Source organism: Pelophylax lessonae, assembly GCF_965119305.1.
Source record: "Pelophylax lessonae genome assembly, chromosome: 3".
NCBI classification, from domain to species: Eukaryota; Metazoa; Chordata; class Amphibia; order Anura; family Ranidae; genus Pelophylax; species Pelophylax lessonae.
Genome location: NC_138770.1, coordinates 362,385,942 through 362,403,975, shown reverse-complemented (window position 1 = coordinate 362,403,975; position 18,034 = coordinate 362,385,942). Strand labels below are relative to the sequence as shown.

The window sequence follows — 18,034 nt, the reverse complement described above, 5'->3', positions numbered from 1 at the left end:
CCGCCGCAATGTCGCAGTCCCGCAAACAAATTTTGTTTATAGCGCAAAATATAAAAATCGCAGAGGTGATCAAATCCCACCAAAAGAAAGCTCTATTTGTGGGGAAAAAAAGGACATCAATGTTTGCGTTGTCGCCAAAAACATAATAGAGGGGAAATCTTACAATGGGGGGCCCCAAGGGGTTCTTTTAATTTGTTGAAATTTCCTCTCACTTCTGTTTTGGCTATGTGACAGGAAGTGAAAGGAAATCTCCACAATGACAATATTTTTTTTTTTTTGTCTTTTTAATTGGTGGAAGATGGGTGTTTATGTTTGACTTTTAATACTATTTTCGTTCAGTATTTGACATTTATAAAGATACTTTGTATTTACACAATTGAACTTGGTTGTTTCTGATACCCCATGTGTGTCATGTGAAAGAAGCTTCCCTTTGACTGGTATTCCAGTCACCTTTTGTCTTTTGTATTATTACATACAGTATGCTGCAGGGACCGCACTGACTTAGTGAGTTGGAATATTTCTTTGGTTTAAACCATTTTACCTCTTAGCAATAAAAATTGACAGGGGTTCTAATCCTTCTCCGCTGTATCCACTGAATTTCACGTCATGGGATAAAACATTGGTTGGTTTCATAAGATAAATACTTGATATTTTGATGAAATAACTCATGCTTTATTTTAGATACCCCTTGCCATTCCTCCTGGTGCTTATAATGATCAGCTTTTATTTATTCATATAAAACCTTTGTCCCAAAAGAAAGAAAAAAGATGTTTGCAATAACCGATTATAAAGTGTGAGCTGGAGTTTGACTTTAATTTAGTATACCTAAATTTGCTATTGCATTTAACCCTACCCCAACAGATAATGATGCTGTTTGCTGTGCTCCTTGTGCTCCTTCAAGCAGAGTGGGGGCACTTTAATACAGGAGGTGTGTTACTGGCCAGATCACCAGGTGAACACAGAGGGAAAAGCCTATAAAAGAAAACGAATGCAGCCACCACATCTAATGATTGGTAAGCTGCAATATAGTACATTTCTGGTTTTAGGTTTAATACCGGTTTTAGGGCGTTTTCTTTCCTTTACTTTTACTTGGTAATCCTGCCAACAACAGCACATGTCCTGTCCTAAGGTGTAAGCGCTCACTGTTTTGTATCTATGAAGGAACAGTTTCACCTTAGCACACAAAGGTGTCTTTTTATAAAAAATAAAAAAATGCATAGCTATTTGTCTAGCAAAACTATAGTCGTTCCGACAATCAGCGATGGACATCAAGTATGGGGATGAGTAGCAGAGGGGCAGAAAGACAGGGTGTACAACACCTTGTGTACATCGTTTGGCATGGTGTCCACAACTAATTAAGCAATGTTATCAAATTTGGTAATATCACTTGCATGACACACAGTACATGCTTTATTACATATTGCAGTGTGCATACAGATTTTATTAGAGATATTAAAAATACAAATAAATAATGTATTTATATTAAATATAAAAAAAACACTTGTAATGATCATTCATTTTACATTCTAGTCCTGTTGCTTGACTCTATGGATTCCACAATTGATACTCAAAAGCTTTTACAGCAAACGCAAGAAGAACATGAATCAGTTACACCACAAGGAAACAGTGAGGCTATGGGCACAGGTGAGTTGTAGTCCTTTTGTATATACTAGATTTTAAAAACCTAGCTAAAGAATTCCATACTTGCCTTGGTGATATATCAGATTGTGGTTACCAACCCCGCAGACATAATGTAGATACAAACACTGCACTATCCAGTGGACAGTAGTATCCACCCTTTAATATACAATATCTCACAAAAGTGAGTACACCCCTCACATTTTTGTAAATATTTTATTATTTCTTTTCATGTGACAACACTGAAGAAATTACACTTTGCTACAATGTAAAGTAGTGAGTGTACAGCTTGTATAACAGTGTAAATTTTCTGTCCGCTCAAAATAACTCAACACACAGCCATTAATGTCTAAACCACTGGCAACAAAAGTGAGTACACCCCTAAGTTAAAATATCCAAATCGGTCCCAAAGTGTCAATATTTAGTGTGGCCACCATTATTTTCCAGCACTGCCTTAACTCTCTTTGGCATGGAGTTCATCAGAGCTTCACTGGTTGCCACTGGGGTCCTCTTCCACTCCTCCATGACGACATTGTGTAGCTGGTGGATGAAAGACCTTGCGTTCCTCCACCTTCCGTTTTAAGTATGCCCCACAGATGCTCAAAAGGGTTTAGGTCTGTAGACATGCTTGGCCAGTCCATCACCTTTACCCTCAGCTTCTTTAGCAAGGCAGTGGTCATCTTGGAGGTGTTTTTGGGATCGTTATCATGTTTGGAATACTGCTCTGTGGCCCAGTCTCTGAAGGGAGGAGATCATGTTCTGCTTCAGTATGTCACAGTACATGTTGGCATTCATGGTTCCCTCAATTCACTGTAGCTCCCCAGTGCCGGGAGCACTCATGCAGCCCCAGACCATGACACTCACCACCATGCTTTACTGTAGGCAAGACACACTTGTCTTTGTAAAATGGGGGATGACCTGTGTTGGGTGCTAAAGGTGGTGCCACATCCCAATATAGTCTCAAAAAAGAAAGATTTTCCCCTGTTGGTGGGATTTTTTAGGCACTCATGTCTGCACAAGTTTAATTCAAAAATGTTTAATATTTTATTGAAATAACAAAATTAACAAAGTAATAAAAGGCAAGTAAATAAGTAGAGATACATCACATATGCACTTGAATAAGGCACCAATTGCAGGGTGAGGACTCCAGACCCGACTAGTTTCGGAGTTATACAACTACTCCTTCTGCAAGGGGACAAAATAGGAGACCCTGAATGGTGGTCTGTAGGTAATTGATCAAACAAAAGTCAATCAAATGCGAATAATGATACAGATATTCATACAGTACATAAGTTTGTATAAAAAGATTCGAAGTATTAATCACAACTTACATTCTGTGCGGTGATGGATAAAACTATATACCTGCCGGTATATGTTAAAAACAGGTGCTCTCTGCGCTCTGCCAAAAACACGGGTTGATTGTGTGGTTGATGAAATCCAACAAATGAAGCCCTCATAGACTTGTGTTGTAGGGAAAGATTATGCCCATATATGTGGATAATCCCAGGAAGACATCAAGTCAGAGCAACTGGATCCCAATAATTGGCCGATCAGCTACAGAGGAGAAATATAGGATCATAAAAGCATGTTGGTCCCATAATATAAGCTGGCCATATTGTTTGAAAAGGGGACAATAGGAAAGGCTCGGAGATGGAATGATGAGTTCCATCTCAGTGCCAGAGTGACAACATGTATTTTTGAATAGAAAGCTAACAATCCCATTCCTATATAGGTGGGGAGGAAAGAAAGCCGATAAGGGATTGGTGAATACCCATAATTATCCCTTAAAAACAATTATATGTTAGTTTCCCCTAATCAGCGAATAAGGGCCAGATAAAGCACAGTTACCCCCATCATCTATAAAAAGATTTGCTGAGGTATCAATAAAAAAGTTACCTTTTGCACGGTGTTTAAACAGACTGGATTAGATCAGGTCCTCACAGTGTTCTCAGCAAGCGAACAATGAATTCACTGCTGAGAAGAGGGTATATGTGTGGAGTCAATTGGACTTCACAGCTGTGTATACTTAACTTGCTTGGTTCACTTCTCCCTGTGCTGATTGCCTGATGGGGTCCCTGGTGCGGAGGGGCCGGGCGTTCCTCCGCTCCATTGGCCCGGAGAGCGATACAGCGGAAGTTCGGCCGGCTCCTGCGTTCCACCGGCACGTCACCTAACCCGTCAGCGTGGAACGCAGGCGGGGTATGGTATGCGTCACCGTCTGTGGGTCTCGCGATGCGAGACCTTAACATGACAGAAGACGCAAAATGCGGCTCGCCACTAGGTGGCACGGTTACATCGTCGTCCCTGACTTTCACAGCCATTGGTTGGGTGTTCTCTCCATTTCCCAGCAGCCACCGCTAGCTGACATAGGATCATGTGACTGGATCGGAGCGAGCTGAAAATGGGTAAGTATATATTGTACGTACGTATGAGCGTCTTTATGCGCATGTTTACATGTTTTTACTACAAATTAACCCACGTGTCTTTATACATGTTTACCTACTTTTTTTTAACCTGTATTTTTCTGTCTAATGTGAATTTTAAAGGCATATTTTCGGTTTATGGCTGTTTACATCCATTTATATGCGATAAAATGCAAACATGTTTCTTTTTAGAGCACATCTTCAGAACACAGAAATTCAGCGTGTGTGTGGTTAACATTTTTTTGTGTCATTGCAATTGTCTGCATTCATCTAGTGAGGAAAAAGGCAGGTAACTGCACATAGTGTGAACAGGCCCTTTTTAAAGCTGAGGATAATGTATTGGATTATGTGTGGACAAAAAAATGCTGGCTAGATAAAAGATGGCAAAATACTAACATGAAGCAGTATGTATATTTATAGTTTGTTTATTTTGTTTATTCTTAACCATAGTAAAGAAAAGTGTGCTTCTGTGACATTGCAAGTCAAATAAGAGTAGAAATCACCTGTTTTGTTGCTTTGAGCTGTATGGCCCATGGCTGAAAAGGTGTTAATATGCGTAGGAGAATTGCTATTATGCTAACGCATCAGTGTTTTTGATTGCTTTGCGTGTTTCTCCATGTAGCATGAAAATCATGAAGCTTAATATTAATTGAATTTCTTTTGAATGGCACATCTGGTGATCTGTGAGTTATGTATGCATGCCTGTAACTATTTTCAACTTGTAGCTTTTTCCCTTCAGTAGGTTTTCTTGATTATAGTATTTATGCTGTAGATGGCAAATAATCATCACTCTCCTGCCTCCTATTATTACATGAGACTTATTTTAAAGTGTTTGTAAACCCAAGATGTATTTCTTCCATAGAAAACTTTGAAATAAAATTTCTGTCTCTATCCCTTTTTTCCTGAAAAAAAGAAAAAACTAGCAGTATGTAGTAAATACCTGGTGATCCTGCCAGTGACTTGCTCTTCCTCATTCCTGTTATCAATATTCTCTAGACTGATCTTCCCTCTGCATCATTGTCACTCCTGTGCGCATATTCCGTGTTCTGCCTTCTGAATGCCCATGCTGACACACTGCATCCGTTGTTCCCTTAATTTCCCACGTACCCACATCACAGACAGGAATAGGGTGACTTTAGCCAGGTGATTGACAGGCGCTCCTCTATGGCTTGACCTGAGATTGTGTGTTTGCTAGCAGCCCATCTGTGGCTTATCTTCACCCACAGATCGGTGCAAAAAAAAGATCAATCACATGACCTGAAAAAAAAACAGCTGCTTAATTTTTTTTTTTTTTTTCCAGGTATTTCGAACCAGTACACAAATAGTGAAATTGAAGCTTTGCATCAAGCATACCAAAACTTAAACCAGTTAGCAGAAGACACTGATGAGCAGAAGAATTATCTTAAAGTCACAGACCATACAAGAACATCTTTTGTAGATACAGCAGATTCAACAGGAAATGGCTTGAAAAAGATACTCACAGGAGAATCAGGTAATATTCAACCATGTTAGTACTAGAAGTCCTTTTGAAACTTTTTTTTTTTTAAGTTGAATTTCAGGCAGGCATTAAAAGCAATGATATATGACTCAAGGTATGTTTATGCAACTAGTGTAAGTACCTGAATTTATCTTCATATCAACTAGCTGTTAACCACTGAAGGGTACAAATTAGGCTCCGCTTCAGAAAGCAGATGAATGATCTCATCAGTGTGCTGCTGCTCCTTTTTTTTTTTTTTTTTTTGTATATCAGAAGGAATGTCGTAACACTAGGTTATGCTTTCATTTTCAGTACATTTATCAAAAAATTGAATAGGCAATATAACTGCTCCCACACACATCATGCTTCAGTTTTATGCTAGTGTCCTGGGAGATTGGATGTGGTTTTTTTTTTCTTTTTTCCCTCAGAGAAGCAAATGTAATTGTGAAAGATGAAGACGATGTGTGGCTGACTTGTAATGTGACCATAGGACACTGGCAATTTTAAACACCCAGTGGACTGGCACAGTTAGCCACATAGTATAGTGACCAATTCTTTCCTGACAATTTACATGCATTGCCCATCAATATTAGGAAGCATTTTTCAAAAAATGGTCACACTCCATGGCAGATCAGAATACTTCTTGCCTTAAATTCATGACTACTGTCCCTGTTGAGGGGGGGAACGTACCAGTGTTGAAGATCCAGCTCATAAACAGCTGAAAATCCTTTCAAAATTCCAAGTTATTCTCTGCAACCAGCTATTGCTATTATGACCATTTGCCAGAACTTAGGATCTGGACCAAGGAAATGTCTAAGCCTCTTGTTGGCTCATTGGGTTTTACAACAATAAGAATTTGTGCCTGTTGGTCTACGCTACTGTATCCCAAAGTAGAGAGCAAATTGTTGACGTGGTACCACATCCAATATATATCAAAAACAAGAAAAATAGGAAAAAAAAGAAAAGAAAGGACTTTAAAGGTTGTCACAAATAACCCCTAAATAAAGGAAATGAGTAATAGAATTTGTATAAAAATGTACAAGGTTTATTCATAAAAAATTATTAAAATCAGTATAAAAACTTAATATATCCATATTTATTGGATCAACTGTGTTCCCACATAGGGTAACAATTAGGGATCGGTTGATATCATTTTTTTTTATTGCCGATACCGATATTTTGGCCATCGCAAATCGGTATCGGACGATATTTTGTACATCCTATGTCAGGGTCCGAGACTAGTCTTCTTCTCCTCCAACCATTAGGTGGTGATGCTCAAGTAAGGGTAAAATGATGTCACATAGCATAATTCCGTTTACAAATGTTATTGAATATGCCACTCACATATGTACAAATTAAAGATATAAGCAATTCCACATTAGCATATCTGCTGGCAGATTGGTATCTCTCACCCACTTGCCGTATAGTGATACCCGGGTGATACCGCTCCGTTCGGCATCCACTCAATACTGCTCTGTCTCTCACCTGCTCCATCTCCCACCCACCCGAAACCGATCCATCTCTCACCCACTTGCCGTAAGTGACCCCGGGTGATACCGCTCCGTCCGGCATACGATCTCGGAGGTCACGTGCGTGGTCAAGCCCAGCGTGACCACCGGACCTCTGAGATCGTCATCGTATGCCAGATGGAGTGGTATCACCCAGGTGTCGAAGTCCAAGTCTGAGACTCAGTTGCCTCACAAACCTAAACCACCAAAATCTTCTAAGCCTATGGGTACAATGAGGTGATGCCCCTAATTACCAAATTGGGTACGGATAATCCTATAAACTGCCCTGGCACAACTCACAAGCAGTCATTGCTTTGGTTCTGGAGCAAGAAATGTTTCCATACCCTCTGCGTCCCTCCTTTCCCTCTGCACCCCTCCATTCCCTCTCCTCCCCTCCATTCCCTCTCCGCGCCTCCATTCCCTCTCCACCCCTCCAAACCCTCTGTGCCCCTCCTTACCCTCTGCGCCCCCTCCTTACCCTCTGCGCCCCTCCTTACCCTCTGCGCCCCTCCTTACCCTCTGCGCCCCTCCATACCCTCTGCGTCCCTCCATACCCTCTGCGTCCCTCCATACCTTCTGCACCCCTTCCATACCCTCTGCACCCTTCCATACCCTCTGCGCCCCTCCATAACCTCTGCGCCCCTCCTTACCCTCTGCGTCCCTCCATACCCTCTGCGTCCCTCCATACCCTCTGCGTCCCTCCATACCTTCTGCACCCCTTCCATACCCTCTGCACCCTTGCATACCCTCTGCACATCTCTGTACCTCCAGAATCCTTGTTCCCCATACAAGTCTCCATATCCCCAGTATGCCCCCCCCAGTACATCTCTGAACCCCCCTCCTGCATCCCCCCTACCCTCAACCCTCTGTATCTTGCATCATCTTATGTAATCCTCCCAATCTTTGAAACCACTTTAAACCCAATGGAGACATACCGTTCCATTCCTCAGACTACTGTGCTTTCTTTGGCAGCGGGAGTACACAGGGGGCGGAGCCCACACAGAACCTTGTGTAGCTGGGTCATTCGTGTTGATGATACTGATGCCCGGAAGCTATCTTCACCTCCTGCAGTGGAGTAGGGACTCAGGAGAGGGTTCAGTACACTTATTTTGCTTTTGTACTGAAGCCGGGGCTGCCCAGCACAGATGCTCCTCCCTACTGTATAGTATAGCGTAATCTGCTGGAGGTTAAGAGAGGTTCATGGCAGCAGAGCTGTACTCCCGCCACCACTAGAGAAGCCACAGAACTGCCAGCCGAAGGTGCAGAGTGAGAGGGTCTGGGAACCGCAGCAACACTAGTGACCCCAATGCTACAATCCCGGGATAAAGCCATCATGGGCCTGTATGCTATTTGCAGGCTTTGGGCCCCATCACAACGATTGGGTCCTGGGCAGCTGCCCCTCTTGCCCCTCGTTAAAGACAGCGCTGTTGGTAGGCAGACTTACTAAGTCGACAGCGACTGGATACAGGAGGGATAGCCTTTCCACCCAGAGGTGTTTCAGGACCTCTGTCGCAGGTGGGGAATGCAGGATGGGGATCTCCTGCCTTCCAGATTCAACAACAAACAGGGCATGTTTGTTTCCAGGTACAGGGCTCCTCTAACCATAGTAGTGGATTCCCTAGTCACTTTGTGGGATCAGTTCATACTGATCTTCACCTTTTCTTCCTCTGAAGCTTCTACCTCGTCTGTTCCTCAAGATCGACATGGAAGGCATTTCATGCATTTCATACATAACAGCTGGCCCAGGCATATGTGGTATTCTGATCTCAGCACACTCTTATGTGGACTGTCTCAGACCATCTATATCTCTTGTTTCAAAGACTGGTTTGCCACCTTGCTTCACAGTTGCGGTTTACTGGCTTGGCTGTAGAAGGGATGAGGGATAGGGGGCTATCTGAATTTGTTATTTCTTTGTCCCTTAAAGCTAGGAAATCCACCTATCGCAAAGGTTTACCATCACATTTGGAAAGCATACTTCATGTGGTGCATGACATGGAAATTCCACAACAGGAAATTTTCTGTGGGATGCATCCTGACTTTTCCCCAGTCTGGTCTGGATTAATGGTTAGCCCTGAATACTACCAAGAGTAAGATCTCAATTCTAGCATCTTTTTCAAATATTGCTTGCTTCTCATTCTTTGGTAAAAGCTTTCCTCTAGGGTGCCGCTCACATAATTCTGCCTATACATCCACCCGTAACTCGCTGGAATTTCATCTTGGTTCTGTCAGTTCTTATAAAAGGTGGACTTTCTCACAGCCATCGCCTCCGCAAGACAAGTTTCCAAGTTGCAGCCTTATCCTGTAAGGAACCTTTTCCTGTGCTTTAGAGACAAGTTGTCTTGAAGCCTAGGGCCTCCTTTCTGCCTAAGGTGGTGTTTTCTGTTCACTTTAACCAGGCATTGTACTTCTGTCCTACTCCAAAACATCCAAAAGACATTTCTGAAAGTTTTACAGGCTGTTTTTTATCTCAGCCATGTCTTCTTTTAGAATGACATACTGCTTTGCAGATTTACATGGTTATGACCTGGTCTTCTGTTCACACATTCTTCAGGGTTTACAGGGAGGATATTCGGGTCTCTTCTGATGCAAGCGCGGATGTAAGGTCCAAGTAGTCCCTGGTTTTACTGTGCTGCTTCTGGGCATGTTAGCATGTTGTTTGCTATGTTGCCCACCCTGCAGTTTTTGGGTCATTCCAGTGTGTCAGAATTCTTTGAGACCCTGTGTCCCTTAATGATCAACTTTTTGACTTCTGTAAAATCCTTTTTTTGAAGCTCATTAAGGGACACCTTTCTGTCGTATAACACCTGCTACTGCTTTTTTCACAAAACTGAAACATGATAGGAGTAGTAGGGGCTATACTGCATGTTTAGCAATTTTTAATATTCAGATTAAGATTGTTCTACATGTTTTCTGAATGGCCCTGCAAGACCTTATAAAACTGAAGTTTTAGTGTGAGTATTGATTTTTATTAAATGGAATAATTTTGCAATAATTTTGAACTGTTTTCTTTATCCTTTAGTGAATTCTGACTGCTACATTGATTTGTGACTGGAGGAGGGCAGTTCAGCCGATGTTATGACTATTTTCTAAACAAAGGGCAGCTTGATGAAGAGCAATGATATGCTTGAAACTGTGCAGTCCTATTTTTTGTATGAATATGCATATTTAAAGTAAAAATACTTTATTGCACTAACTTGGAGATCCTGTCCTCATTTGGATGTTTATTTTGGTGGAATAATGGGTGCCCACCATTGATGAGACCTCCAGGAACAAAATTGTAACACAGCAGGATTGACCTATTTTTGGTTATCTTATAGACAAATTCACACTTTGCTGTGTTAAAAAGTAAAATACAGAGTAGGTCTGTGTTTCTAAACCACCAGGCCATAGCTTGGAACTGGTCCACAGCCTTTGTCCTGCAAGGCTCTGGTTTCCTGTGTCCTCTGACAGCTAGATTTTAAATGGCGGCTGTGGCTCAGTAGGAGTGTACTGTCTTGCACTACAGCTGACCCCTGGAGTGGGGGTGGAGTTGCAAAGGTCCTTCTGGCTACCCTGGGTGCCTGACAGTCCTAGCAAAGTGGTGCACATCAGGCTCCAGCTCTAGCTGGAGAGAGCATTGCAGTTTTTCCCACATTCCAGGGGCCAGCGGGAGTGCACCCTGCTTGGATTTAGGTGTAATGAAGAATCTCCACCTATGTGCATTCAAGGCCTGTCTGTGTAAGCCCAAGCCTGCGACACCACTGTGGCTTCCCAGTTGCGGACATGAGTTCGAGGGAAAAGAGGAGCTTCTTCATCAGCACAGAGCTGTGCTGAAAATGCACAGAAGCCTCCCGTGGCCATCAGGTATGGCTGAACTGCAAAGCACATGGTAGGTTGGCAGGAAAACATGCAACCAACTGTTGGAATGTTTTCTGTGTGTGCAGCTTTGCAGGTTGGCGTATACTAACCTTCTTATTGCACACTGCCCTCATTCTGAAAACATTTCTCTGCTGTCTTCCAGGCTGCCCCAGTGATTACTCTTTTTTAAATTATACCCATTTTGAAATTGCTTGTTGCAAGTTTGTATCCATTCTGACTGATGTGTGCCTTCATGTGACGAGTCACGGTGTAAAACCTCTTCAACGTTTTATAAACCTTATTTCTTTAAAATAGTTAATAATTGCCATGTGGGAAACCACATTTTCCCCCTGCATTGTAGTCTCTAATGACATAGAAGTTTCACTATGACCCTGGGGGCTGGAGACCATGTGATCGCTTGCTTAGGGTTTAGGTCACTACAGCAAACTTTGGAGCTGGTACCTTTTTTGTTCCAGGAAATATATTTTTAGGGTTTAATAATTCAGGCATGTGGCCTATTCCTTTATATAGAGTGTAAATTATAAAGATAGGCCTGCGTTGATAGGAATGTTTCACCAAAAACTTGTGTGAGGTGGTGAAGCCAGGTGGAGACCAGTCAGTTGCTTCATATGGGTACAGATTGTGTGTCTGCTCTGATTTGTTTCCATCATATATTGTATAATGCATTTCAGAATTGGAGTATTATTCATTCTATTGTCATCCAGCAATTTTCTAAAATACTAAATATAGTAATTTGGTGCTACAATTTTTTTCTTGTGTAAGGAGTCAATATGTTGCTTTTTGTATTTATTAGATATGTCTACTGTGGATGAACTAATGCAGCCTTTTAGAGCAGAACAGGGCTTTGATGCAAAGTCTTTAAGGTAACGTGCATTTCATAGTTAGAAATAAAAATGTGCTAATTTCCTTGTGTAGAAATGTAATTTCATTTTTCTTTAAGTGAGTACAAAGAGCATGGATTAGTGGAAAAACATCCCAAGGATGTATTGAAAGAGAAGAAATCCATAGATTTTTTGGAGCGGTTCAGTGAAAAAACAGTATTAGTGCCTGAATCTGAACTTCAACATGATAGTAATAAGACTGTGATTCAGGACAATCAAAGTCAATATCAGCTTGCGGCCTCCAAAGAACCAAGTCGATCTCAACTTTTTGCCATGAACCAAGGAGAAAGAAGTGGTAATGTAAGAAAGCTTTACCTGATTACTAGTTTTCATTCAGTGGAATGGATGGAATTTAGTGTGCTGAAACGGGTGTTTTGCTTGCTTATTTCCTGTTCTCTAGTAGTGAGATCAGCCAAATTTGTATACCATCCTGGTGCCTCTACTATTGCATTGTTTGTAGAAAGTAAAGCTAACACTTGTAGTTGTCTTCCTAGAAGGAAATCTGGTAAATTCATTATCGAATGTTCATCAGGCTAATTTTGGGTGCGATAATTTCATTCTGCGTTGGTGTGAATTCATTTATACAGTATATCATTAAATTCTAATAGTATAGTACAGAACACAGGACCTGTATTCATAGACCATGGGTTATATGCAGGCTACTTTCATGTGGTTGGACAAAACTTGTTCGGGTCATCCCTAGTAAGCACTCATATGATCCCATACATTCCATGGGACTCCATTTTTTTGTGTCCATAGGTAATAGACTTATTCTTATCTGAAGTATTTTTTCATTTTTAAACAATTCAAGATAATTAAATCAAGATTTGACTGCTTTCTGTCTTGGCTATTTTAAGATTTTCAAACTCTGTACCTTTCAGTGTTAACTAGGGCAGTGGTCATCAACTCCGGTCCTCGGGGCCCACTAACAGGCCAGGTTTGCAAGATAACTAAATTACATCACAGGTGATCTCGTTTGTGATTACAGTATTCTAGTCTGCATCTCCCCAAGGTAATACTTAAAATCTGGCCTGTTAGTGGGCCCCGAGGACCGGAGTTGAGGACTGTACCCAGACCCTACTGCGTGGAGCCAGCCTTGAATGTTGCTCTGGGCACTGCATGGTCCATTTTTATGGTTCCCACACCCTGAAGACCCCTTCAGAGTTATGCCTACCATGACAGGTGCAACCTGGACCCTAAGTAGGCCCAGCATCATAGATAAGGTAATACAAGGTTTTCCTCTATGTTGGCATGGGTTTCTGGTTTTTAATAGGACAACCCTCAGTGTTTAGAACACAGTTCATTTTTTTTTTTTTTTTTTTTTTAGGCAAAGGAATAGGGAGTTATTCCTTTTATTGTGGTACCCCCTGCTATTTTTTCTCCTTAACATCTTTACATTCCAACCTACCTTATCGGCTGAAAACACACACAGCATGTTGTGTCCATCCGGATACCTTCAGCCACAGAGTTACAGCCACAGCAACATGGTCATGGCCTGGGTTATAGCAGATTAGGTATTCCAGACATGCAAAAACCCATTCATTCCACACTTCATCCCGCCACTTAGCTATGGAGGGTCATAGGCACAAGGGAGCTGAGACAAAAGGACAAAACAGCATGCATCCTGCAGATGGCCTACAGGAAAGTTAGAACACCACTCATTGTGATAGCTGTTTGCAGAGCAATGTCCAATTATGACGCCACTCCTCTCAGTAGCACACCATGCAGCCTGTCTGACAAATGCAAATTTTTTTCCTGCCACCATCTGAATTCTTTGGAAACTTTTCAATGCTTCTAAAACCTTTGGGTTCCAGAAGTCAAAAATTCTACACTTTCTATTTCCTCTGACCCTGTTTTGGGAATTAGAAGTGGAAACTCCTAACCTACTTGAAGATGATATATCGGAAAGTGTACAAAGACACTGAATTTGTAGTGGAGACCGCACTTTGAGGCACATGCTATGGATTCACGTCAAATTCTCTTTACTGTGGACACACTAATTACTGCAGTCAAAACTCGTTTTTACTTGGCAACACCTGACTCTCAACAGTCAAAATAAGCCACTATGGGCACTAGGAAGAAGTTTTTGATTGTGCACTAGGCGAGTGTCTGTTTGCCTATTCCTGAGGGGATATTCACTCTTCCTAAGCTATTTGGTGAGGTTTATCCTTTGGAAATGGAATTTATTAAAAAAAAAAAAAAGGGGGCTGTTCCAGTTGTAGATCTAGCTATTTCAGTCCTCAATAAACACCTTACAGTTACTAATGAGAATGTTCCCTCTTTTATTAGGATTCTGTTAATAAGTGCTTTGAAGCTCTCTGTAGGACTCATTTCATCTTGCAGGTCCAGCCTTGCAGCCAGCTATTGCAGGCATGTCTATTTACCTGACTATTGCTAACTGGACAAGAAAAATGAATAAAGACCAAGACCTTGCCTTTGAGGACCCTGATCTTCTAGAGCAGATGCCTTTAGCCTAAGGCCTCTTTCACACGGCCGGTTACATTGGAAAACAACTTTAAAGAGGGCATAAGGCATAGGACGGAGCCAGAGTGGAGCAGGAAATTCCAGCAAGCAATGAGCTGGGGGTTTGATCCTGCTCTCTGATCATATGTCCTGCATTCATTTAAATGTGCTTTGTAAGTGTTGTTTTAATATTAAATAGGAGACCTAGTATTTTATAGAGATACAGTGCCTTGCGAAAGTATTCGGCCCCCTTGAACTTTGCGACCTTTTGCCACATTTCAGGCTTCAAATTAAAGATATAAAACTGTAATTTTTTGTGAAGAATCAACAAGTGGGACACAATCATGGCTCCATCTATCTTCCCATCAATTTTAACCATCTTACCTATCCCTGCTGAAGAAAAGGTGGCCCTAACTATGATGCTGCCACCACCATGTTTGACAGTGGGGATGGTGTGTTCAGGGTGATGAGCTGTGTTGCTTTTACGCCAAACATAACGTTTTGCATTGTTGCCAAAAAGTTTGATTTTGGTTTCATCTGACCAGAGCACCTTCTTCCACATGTTTGGTGTGTCTCCCAGGTGGCTTGTGGCAAACTTTAAACAACACTTTTTATGGATATCTTTAAGAAATGGCTTTCTTCTTGCCACTCTTCCATAAAGGCCAGATTTGTGCAGTATACGACTGATTGTTGTCCTATGGACAGAGTCTCCCACCTCAGCTGTAGATCTCTGCAGTTCATCCAGAGTGATCATGGGCCTCTTGGCTGCATCTCTGATTATTCTTCTCCTTGTATGAGCTGAAAGTTTAGAGGGACGGCTAGGTCTTCATAGATTTGCAGTGGTCTGATACTCCTTCCATTTCAATATTATCGCTTGCACAGTGCTGCTTGGGATGTTTAAAGCTTGGGAAATCTTTTTGTATCTAAATCCGGCTTTTAACTTCTCCACAACAGTATCTCGGACCTGCCTGGTGTGTTCCTTGTTCTTCATGATGCTCTCTGCGCTTTAAACGGACCTCTGAGACTATCACAGTGCAGGTGCATTTATACGGAGACTTGATTAAACACAGGGGGATTCTATTTATCATCATTATTCATTTAGGTCAACATTGGATCATTCAGAGACATCCTGGACCTCTGGGTCCAATGTGTAATTTCAAAGGGGTTCAAAATAGATATTCAGCCCCTGCCCCCTCCTCACTTCCTACCCCTAAATCTGGCAGCATCAGCTCATAAGCAAGCAGACTAAATGACTGCCTTGCACCAACATCAGGCACAAAGAAGTGGTTGTACCAGTTATCTTAGAAGAATGGTTTCAAGGTTTCTATTCAAACCTATTCACAGACCCTAAACCAAATGGGGGTCATCCGCCTTAAACTGAACTTTATCTCTGAACAGATTTCTTTGTGTACCAACATTCAGGGTGGTACCAACAAGATCTGTCCTTGTTTCTCTCGGACAAGGCGAATTTCAGTCATCAGTAGACAAGATGCCTATTCTCAGATTTCCCTCACATCAGCACTTTCTGTTCTGAGACTGAATGGTAGTGCTACACTTTGGTAGCACTGCTAATTGGGGTTCGCTTCTACATTCCGAGTTCTTGCTTCTCTGCAGACCCAAGGAACAATTGTCACAGGGTTAGTATTTGGAAGACCTGCAGACCCAGGAAATTCATGTTGCAGGGTACTTGCAACCTTCTATTGAAGGACTCCTCCTAAACTACATTGTCTGTCAACATCTAAAGGATAATTTCCTTCCTACATACCGTCAGCTGGATAATCAACTTTCCAAAGTCTTCTCTCCAGTCCTCAGACCATCTGGAGTACTTGTAGTTTTTTCTCCTCCTCAGGAGAAAGTTGTCTCCCTAAGATCCAACACATAGACTCTCAGATCTGAATGAGGGTTTCAGGCCAAATGGTAGCTTTTATACAGCCAGACAAATCTCTTCCCCAAATGGATCTCCAAATCTGCAACTCCCAACTGTCCAGGGAACACAGTCTCCAGAGAAGTAAGAATCTCTCCATCAACATTCTAGAACTGAGCGCCATCAGATTGACTCTACAATATTGGGCTCTCCTTTTGCAAGGTCACCCACTAAGGTTACAGTCAAACAATGCCAAACAGTGACCTACATAAACTATCAGTGGGGCACCAGAAGTCAAGCTGCCTTAAAGGGCAGCTAGTCTAGTTCTCTCCTGGGCAGAATTCCATATTTTTCAGCTGTCAACATCCCTGGAGTGGACAATTGACAGGTGGACTTTTTAAATCAAAACATAATAATAATTCTCCTGCACTCGAGTGGTATGTGACAAAGGATAAATAATTTTAGATGGTTTTTGTTGGCATCACTTGTGGTCTTGCCACCTCCTTTGGACCAAGGGTATCCAAAAACACTAAAAGACAACAACAAGAGAGGGGCGCACCGACCTAGTGCATTACCACTAAAAAGGTTTTATTAAAATCCAAAAGCGACATGCATTATACTCACAAACAAATGTAGATAGCACACATGTAAACCCGATCGGGCAAATGGTCTCCAAAGTAGCCAAGGCACTCCTACAGTGCTGGATGACGGGCTGGTGTCCGCATGAATCTGGTTAGCTGATGCATTTCGAGGGAGAACCTTCTTCCTCAGAGCTAAAATATGCTACTCAAGCACCAGGGATCAACTGGCCTTTCCATATTTTCTGGTGATTCCTTTGACTCAATTCAGACTGGTTTATGAAGGTCCTCCCTTGGCTGCTGCACACCAGAGAACCACCAGAAAAGTTTTTGGTGGTTTTCATCATACCAAATTGGCGCATAACGATATCAAACACAGATAGACTTCTTTGAAACCGATCAGACTTGCTGGCTCAAGGCCCCATATTCCATCCTGCCTCTCAGTCCGGGCTTTAATTTATTTTCTGTTGAAAACCAAGCCCTGAAGGATAGGGGTATTTCTAACTCTGTCAAGAAAACAGTTACCTAATAGGATAGTGTAGCTTAAATAATTCTTATTTACTTTTGAATTATTCAATCAACTCTTCTAATACAACAATAATGGCGGTGTATGTGGATCTGTGCAGCCTCCGTAAAACATTTTGAGCTGTGCACAGTGGAGACGGCCTGTTTATGTTGCTTCAGGCACTGGATCCTGCATTGGCGCTCACCTCTGCACTTAGTGCAGCACATGTATTTGGCTGCATGGTGCTGTGGTGGTCCATGGAAATCACACTGTAAACCCATTCAGAGGTATGCCCACAGAGACAGGTAAAACCTGGACTATATATTATTACCAGCAACATGGACCGGTAAGACCAAAGTTACCCGTTTATTGGACCTTTACTGTAGCCCTATAGCAAGTACATATTTCTATTACTTGCTTTACAGTCTTGTGTATCCTAAATAGTATTTTGTTCATACAGTGCGTCCTTTTGCCTCAGAGACTTTACTACAGGATGGTCGGCACCTGGTGTGTTATGTATCCTTCTCGAAACATGCCTCCCCCATTTCCGCACCCTACTCCGTGAGTACTCCACAGGAAAATACCCTCACCAATAGCAATGACAGAAACCAGGCAAAAGGGAACTGCATCAAAAGTTCAAGCAAACGTTTACTCTGCCTTAGGCCTTTAAAGCACTCAAACGGCTCAGAGTGACAATGCTTCTCTTGCATGAGAACAGGACCCTATTTTAAAACCACTTTCTGCCTCTGAATCTTGTTGTATTTCAGGCACACAACAGAAGAAACTGGTACACAGAACACACCCAGACTTCTAGGATATTATCCCTGACCTCTTTCAAA

The 18,034-nt window shown here is 42.0% G+C and overlaps 1 protein-coding gene across 1 annotated transcript in view; it reads left to right on the top strand.

The window, feature by feature from the left end:
- CEP162 (centrosomal protein 162) overlaps nt 1-18,034 on the top strand; it is a 332,984-nt gene that overhangs the window by 186,497 nt on the left and 128,453 nt on the right. Inside the window, exons 8-11 of the mRNA XM_082249677.1 lie at nt 1,531-1,644; nt 5,362-5,553; nt 11,698-11,767; nt 11,845-12,085. Coding sequence (XP_082105803.1) covers nt 1,531-1,644; nt 5,362-5,553; nt 11,698-11,767; nt 11,845-12,085 — 617 coding nt within the window. The remainder of the gene's footprint in view (nt 1-1,530; nt 1,645-5,361; nt 5,554-11,697; nt 11,768-11,844; nt 12,086-18,034) is intronic.